General features: G+C 51.6%; 1 protein-coding gene across 1 annotated transcript; it reads right to left on the bottom strand.

Moving 5' to 3' along the window:
• Positions 1-1,010: 1,010 nt before the first annotated feature.
• Positions 1,011-5,428, bottom strand: NPM3 (nucleophosmin/nucleoplasmin 3). The gene is made up of 7 exons (XM_057379121.1): positions 5,400-5,428; positions 5,115-5,329; positions 3,348-3,433; positions 2,595-2,714; positions 2,259-2,352; positions 1,721-1,844; positions 1,011-1,605 (listed from the first exon to the last, which is right to left on the bottom strand). The coding sequence occupies exons 1-6, from the start codon at positions 5,426-5,428 to the stop codon at positions 1,753-1,755; spliced, it is 636 nt and encodes a 211-aa protein (XP_057235104.1). The 3' UTR covers positions 1,011-1,605; positions 1,721-1,752.
• Between the last annotated feature and the right edge of the window lie 2,310 nt (positions 5,429-7,738).

Consider the following 7,738-nt stretch of genomic DNA (forward strand, 5'->3'; position numbering starts at 1 on the left):
TGCCGCGCTGGCCCCCGCCGCCTCTCCAGCCCCGGCATCCTCCAGCCCCGCTCCACCAAAGTGCTCAGCTCCCCCGAGCCGGCTTTATCTGCTGGTGCCCCCCAGGCAGCCGGGCTGCCGTGTCCCGGGGTTGGGATGGCAGAAGTCTTGGAGTCATGGAATTTTTTGGGTTGGAAGGGACTTTTAAAGGCCATCTAGTTTAATCCCTCTGCTATGGACAGGGGCATCTTCAACCAGAGCAAGTTGTTCAGAGCCCTGTTCAAACAATGTTTTTGGGATTGGGGCATCTACTGCTTCTCTGGGCAACCTATGCCAATGTTTCACTGCCCTCATTATAAAAAACCTCTCTTCCTTATATTTGATTGAAACCAACCTTTTCTGTTTAAAATTATCACCCCTTGTCCTAGCGGAACAGGCCCTGCTAAAGCCTAGCCCCATCTTCCTTACAGCCCCCTTTAAGTACTGAAATGTCACAGAAAGGTGTCCCTAAAGCCAATTCTTCTTCACTCCTTTTCCCTGTGCTGCAAGAGGCTTTGAAGCCTCATTCCAAGGGCTAAGAAAGGGCTGTTTGGGGCCAGAAGGAAACAATGGGTAAGTGGAAATGAGCTGCACAGGTCTCAGACGAGATAATATAATCTAGAAAGGAGCCTGAGCTGAGRATCCACCCTGGATTTCCTACATGAGCCCAGGCAACTGAGAAACTGTCCCAGGGCACCATCAGAGGCAGCACGACAGAATAGTCCATGGGGCTTCTCAAGGACAACATCCAGGAACTGGGACAGACACTGACACATGGGCCAATAATGCAAGACTGGCTGCAGAGAAACTGCCAGAGGAACATTTAAGGGCAGAACCAGCCACCATGGGTGAGAGATGCCATCTGGCTGAAGGGCAGAAAGGATCAAACACTCTCCGAGTACCCAGGCGTGGGGGGACACAACTCCTCAGCAAAGGTCACAGCTCAAGCTTCCCCACTGGAGTGTGCACAGGAAGAACCTGCCAGCCAGCAGTGACCTTACTTCAGACTTGATGCCTGAGAGACCTTTATTGAGTGTAAGAACAGTTCTTTACAATGAAGACTAACCCAGAACCTCCCCCCAAATCAGACAGGCTGTGAGCTCACACCCCACCATAACTGCAGTCAAGAACAGAGCCTGGGCCCCAGTTTCACACTTCCAAGTGTATAAAAACCACCAAACTGTGAGTAAGCAAAAGCAAACACATTAGGATCAGTGAAAGTGACTGTCCCACAGCTGGCTTTACATCCATCTGCTGGGGAAGGGGCCAGGACTGGGTACTTCACAGYCAGGGAAAGGGGGTGCACAGAGCAGAGGTGCAGGACAGCAAAAAGGCACAGGGCAAGGATCCTCCACCCCCAACTCCCAGAACAGGGATGGGRGAGAGGAGATACCAGCAGCATCCATCCAGTTTTGGGATCACCCTCCCAGGGCTGTGTGAAAGGAGACGCCCCAGTGCTGGGAGCAGCCCCTGCTCCCTCAAAAGTTACAACAGCATAAAAATAAAAACAAAGCAGCAAATCTTGAGGTCCTGGCAAGAGGTGTCCAAGGCAAAAACCATCCAGGGGAGAGAAGTCCCAGTGAGTACCTAGAGGAAGAACCAGATTGAGACCAGCAGACTCCAGCAGCACATTCCACCCACACTTGCCACATCAGTATCACAGCCACCCAGATCCTTCCTCCAAAGCTGCTCGGGCCCTCACCTTCTCTGGAGACAGTTTACTGCTTCCTCCTCCTACTTCTTGGCTGGCATAATAGGAGGAAGCTCCTCATCGTCCTCCTCAGACAARTCATCATCCTCCTCAAAGGAAGCATCTTCCCTGTGCACTGGGAGACACAAGTAACTGTAACTCACCAATGCATGTCTGTGCAAATAGAACTGGCCAGCAGAGCAGAGCAGCCCAAGGAGCACTGGAACAGCTTTCACAGCAGCTAACAGTGGGAAATGAGCACCATCCCAGTTGGAGGCAGGTGTCAGAGGGGAATGGTGACAGCCAGACATGGAAAAAGTGGACAGTTTGAGACATCCAGACTCTTCCCAAGCAAGGCGTTACGGAAAGGAAGGAATCCCTGATTGGAGACGGCCCCCGGGTAGTAACTCGTACAAAGAAGGAACAGAACACACATGCCAGGCAGCACACAGTGCATGTCCCAGGGGCTCCCTGGCTGCTGTTCACACTGGAGGGAGCTCCTTCATAGCCCTCACTCCTCCCAGGCTTTTGCCCACCCTTCAGTCCTTACTGATCCTGTGCCAGCCGGAGAGGTGCACTGGSCCAGAGCCCGCTGCCAGGCGAAAGGTCACTGGAGGCTGCAGCTTGAAGTTGTCCAGACTCAGCTGCAAAGAGCACAGACAGAGCTGAGTTAGGGGCACAGGCAAAAATCAGAATATCCTGTAGTTCCCACTGCAGCACCTGGCCCAGTTAAATAGGTCCATCTGAGGGCACCTGCACCCAGGCCAAGGGTACCCAGGGCATCTGCCTGTGAGCTGCAGTTCCTAGATCAGGATCCACAAACATCCAGAGCTGTCCTGTTCCCTGCAGCCACCCCCCCTCCCGAGTCTTTAAATCAGCCTCTTACCAAGGGCTGGCACGACAACTTCAGATTTGCCACAGGCACAGCTATCTCCTGGTTCTCATGGTTTCGCCCAACGACTTCCACCACGTTGCACTCRTCCTTGGCTCCATCTGTGAGGCACACCTGGGTGGGAGGGAGATTGTGAACCACTGCTGTCCCAGGGGACACGTCAGCAACAGCTGGGGCTCTCCATGGGACAAGCAACCCACAGCAATGCTACCAGCCCAGATGTCATGCAAGGTGTGAGGATTCTGCTCCACAGAATAGGGAGAGCACTGCACTGCCCCATAGCAATTGTCCCCTGACTGCCTCAGGAGGGCCTTTCCCAGCTGTGACAGATGTTATTGCAGTCACCTCAACGGATGGCACCTGGGCTGCATTTTCTGCTATGATCCATTCTGGCAGGTTCTGTGCTCCCAGCATAGAAAACATCCCCAGAGAGAGCCAGGAATGAAGCCCTGCACCTGTCTGGGCTTGGGGAGCAACAAGCCGGAGACCTGGCTGGTGTGAAGCTCCAGCAAAGTTAAATACAAGAGAAAAACATTTTCCTTCACTACTTGCCTGGAACATTCCCCCACTCAGTAGTCTCCTGCCACCATGGGCTTTGCACAAGCACTTCCATATGATGGATAAACATGACTACTCTATGTCTTGCCCTGAGAGCAGACAGTGCTGGGACCTCAGCCTAGAAAGGGGGCATAAAGATATGGGTGACTACAGGAGGCACTAAGCACAGTTAATTAATATTTCTCTTACCACAGACAGCGCCAAAATGTGGTCAGAGTCATCTTCTTCATCCACCCTAAATGTGTAGGATTTGGTACTGGCAGTCAGCTCACAGCCTAGAAGGAGGAGATAAAAAAAAAGCCGTAGCAGGCATTACACAGCACCAGGAGCCACAGGCAAAGGGCTCTGAGGGAGAGAGCACTGGCCAGGCATGCACATAGCATCCCTAAAATTTTATTTTCTCATGTGAGGAGCTGCATCAGGCCAGRGCACCCTGGGCTCCTGGGTCCCAGAGAACTACACACCTGCCTCTGTACCACGCAGGGACAAAATCTGGTGTTCCCTAGGTGGGTTACCATGAAGCCATGGCCGCAGGCACCCAAGGTTCCCAGGCACTGGCAAGGCAAGGCTTCCCCTCCAGAGAGCAGAACAATCAAGGCACACCACTGTGGGAAACTGGAGGGAGCAGACAAAACAGTGACTCTGCTCATGCCATTGCCAGTACAACTTTTTCTTGGATGGGAGTCTGGAAGCAAAGACCGACACAGAGTGCAAGACCTGAACGATGAGGCACAACCCAAGGGGAGGATGCCAGGCCAAGCTGCAGGRGGCTGGAGTCCCTCAAGAGAAATTTTGAAACGTATTTTATTACATACTCCTTCAGTTACAAAACCAAGGGAGATGCATAACTGTGTCCTTAGCTCTTAGGATCAGGATTCAGCCAACCAAAGGGAGGGAACTAAACTGCCCTGGGTGCGTTTACTTATTGCAGGATGATTCACCAATGCGAAGCAGATCGGAAAAACACAGAGCTGAGCTCTGCATACCAGAGCCGGCATTTACAAGGGAGAGGAATCCACGAACGCAGCCCAGGGCAGGAGCTCTTCCTGCCCGTGCTTCTATATTAACTCTCCGAGGGGRGGACCAAACCCCAGCTGCATAAAAGGCCTGGGGACCTGCAGCTCCGCTCCCCCCGCATGGCAGAGTGCGCTGAGCCGCCTGCCCCGCTCGGGCTGAGCGTTCCCCTTACACGCTTTGGGAGCAGCCCAGGGCCGAGTGTGGCCGAAACCCCGCCCAGAGAGGAGGGACGCGGCTGCAGCGCCCCGCGACAGGAGCCCACGAAACGCTGACGTGGGAGCGCGGGGGATTAACCGGACAAGCGGGAGAGGCCGGCGAGAGCCGGGGCTGCCAATCCCCCGCCCCATTATTCCCAGCCCGCTAAAGCCGCCAGAACACTCAGGAACCACGCGGGTCCCCCACACTGCCCCGGCACCCTCAGCATGTGCCCGTTCCCTCCCAAGCCCGCTCACACTCTTGTCTCTCCCCTCTGTCCTTCTCCCGGCACGTTAATGCCCTCCACGTGTTTCTTCAGACACACGTGTCTCTGTCGCCTCCTCTTCCCCTCAATGTGTCTGCTGTCCCCCCGTCTCTCTGACCGCCCTCCCGGCCCGACTACCCCCACATGTGTTCCCCTCACACAAACGTGTCTTTCCCGCCTCCACGCGGTCCCCATTGCTCACCAAAGTCGCTTCCTGCCCCGTCGCTCTCCTGCCCCCCCATTTATTATTTATTTATTATCTATTTATTATTTATTTATTATTAATTTATTATTTATTATCCCACCTCTCTCTCCTACCCCTCAGTTTCCTTTTACCCTCGTACGTCTCTTTCTCGTCCCCCCACCCCCGCCCCATATGTTACCTCACCAATTCATTTATGACCCTCCACATGTCTCGCTTCTCCCCCCGTGTCTGTCCCTCTCCCTTGCCCGTGTCCCCGCTGCCCGGGCCCGCTCACCGAAGAGGACGCTGCCGGGGCAGGCGGGCCCGTGCGGCTCCATGAGGCGGCGGCGCTGGCAGCGGTGTGGGAGCGGGGCGGGCTGTGCAGCGCCGTACGGAGCCCAGCCGAGCCGCCCCGCCCCGCGCCCGCCCCCGGGGAGCGAACCAAAGGGTCCTGCGGCAGCACTAGGCAGCCTTAACTCGGGGATGTCCTGCACATCCTGCGCCTTCAGCCTTTACTGACCCCGCGGYCAGCTGTGGAAACGCCACACTGGAAAAATGGTCCTTACTACCGGCCTCTCACCTCTCGCCCTTCTTTCTCTTGGGCACCATCCCGGCCGTCCCAGCACTGAGGAGATACAGGGCATGCACAGAGGCAAAAGGCTGAGGGCATAAAGAGGGGTACTGGGGGACAGGGTGACAAGGACGGAGGCAGAGCCACGACGGGAGGGACCTGTTCATCTCTATCCCTTTAAGTATGGGCGAGTGCAGCATGACCTGACACTGGGGACTGCGGCACAGGAGCATTTAAGCACAGAAGGCAGCATCCTACTTCAAAATCTACGGCAGGGAACAGAAGGTTGGACTGGCCTTTCAAAACAGAAAGAGAAGCAGCCTCCTTGGTGCTGCAGTGGAGCAGCCTAATTAAAACAAACCACACTAACAATGAGCTCACACCACATTCTGGGGACGAACCTGGCTCTGCTCCCACCACCACTGCCAGTCAGCCACTTGCTCTAATCGAGCTGGAGTAGGTTCAAGGAAAACCTGACTGAAGAGGTTTGAAAAGCTGAACCAGGTCCCAGAAAGAGGCAAGTGCTAGTGCAGCAAGTTACACAAGCACACCCACGTGCTTCGCAGCAGCTGCTCTGCGCAGCCACCCGACCCTACCTGACCTGTCTGCAGCCACCACCCTGGAGCAATGGAGGCAGGAGCATTCCTTGCTGCATTATGATCCCTTAGAAGTCGGGTGCAACATCAGAGCCCAACCTTGTTTCCCAGACTAAGATGTGTTGTACAGAGGCAACAACTGTCATAACCTCCTGAAATAGGCTCCAAGAGAACAGTYACCTACATGCAACACATTACTCATTTTTACAGAGAACTTTTACTGAGCAAGGAGAAAAGTTTTCAGCTGCTAACTTCCCTGCTTAGTTTGTGTTATCCTGGTCTCTACACATTTTCTGAACCACACCACCAGTGCACTTGGACAGCAGGTGGACAAACTCTTGTGAAATGACCTTAGAAAAAGCTGCTTTTCATACCCCTGGCCCATCCCTTTGCTTAGCTGTCATTCTAAGCAGGAAGCTACTTGCAGGAAGGTACTTGCTCAGTATTTAGCTTTCCAAGTTAATTTATGTGGCTGTACAAYTGTCAGCACCAAAACCAGACGCAAGTCTCTGATCGCTAATCCAGAGGGCATCCAACACTTACGGTGTGATGTAACGTATGTTGCTGAACCATTTCTGGTTCTGGAAGCTCACACACAAAATACACATTTATTTACATTCACTTCTCAATTTTTATTCTATTTCTCGCATGGTCTTCAATACAGTTTTACAGGTCTTTTTTCTGCTACAGATACTGTTTGATCTAAAACAGATTAATGAAAGTGGCATTCCAACCTTAATGAAAATTCATAACCATGAAAGATATGTCAACGTATCACTTTACAATCCTAGAATGATGGTATTGGCCTGACATTCCATAGGCTTAGACAATTAACTTCTATAGTAATAACAAATTCATAGGAAGAGAAAATGTGGCAACTCCTTAAAAGCCAAGAAATAAGGCCACAAGCATCCTATGCTGTAATGTTATGCATCCAGATAAAAKAAGTCGAGTCTGGTATCCATGAAGAAACGAAACTCTCCCACCTGGTAAATCAAGGATTCAGCTACTCAACATGCACTCAAAGCTGTATAAAAACTAGTGGCATTCAGCTCGGACTTAATGAAATCCCACAGCACAACCCCGTACCTCTCTCTAAAAATGAAATGAACTTGTTTCAACTTAAATACTTTGCTACTGCATTAAAAATCATTCACATTCTGCAAAGGGAAGAGAAGGAAAAAAAAAAAAAAAAAAAAAAGGAAACATCTTGTACATGACTGCACCAGAAGGCCAAACACAGCATCTCCTTACAGGTTGCAGAGAGCATTACTGCAGTTTTAATGCCATTTATTACAGGTTGCAAATCAACTTCTATGCAGCTGGAGGCTTGTAAGAGCAACCAAGCTTCCTTCGTGCACCACTGAAAAAACCCCAGGAAAACTTAAACRTAAGAGCAAGACAGCTGATGGCAGCAGGTGGAAGAAAGAAAGTACTGCAAAGTGCATACCACTGTCCGATCACCTGTCTGGGACACTGGGACTTTCGTGAAATACCATTTTCATAAATGATCCAACTACCTGACTACCAGGTCCCATATGACACCAGTTCCATCCCATAACCAAGCATRTCCATCCTGGGTAAAAACATCAAACTTTTGGAACATTTAAAAGTAGATAACCATTTAAATAATGTGTAAAAATGTGCTTATTGTGGCATCTCTTATAGAAAAGTTATTTGTTACAAATGTGCAGGACTTGAAGACCCTGATTTAATCAAACTAGTACGAACAGACTTTGAAACATGGTGACT

Source organism: Malurus melanocephalus, unplaced genomic scaffold, assembly GCF_030028575.1.
Source record: "Malurus melanocephalus ecotype Western Australia unplaced genomic scaffold, MMel_1.1 scaffold_12, whole genome shotgun sequence".
NCBI classification, from domain to species: domain Eukaryota; kingdom Metazoa; phylum Chordata; class Aves; order Passeriformes; family Maluridae; genus Malurus; species Malurus melanocephalus.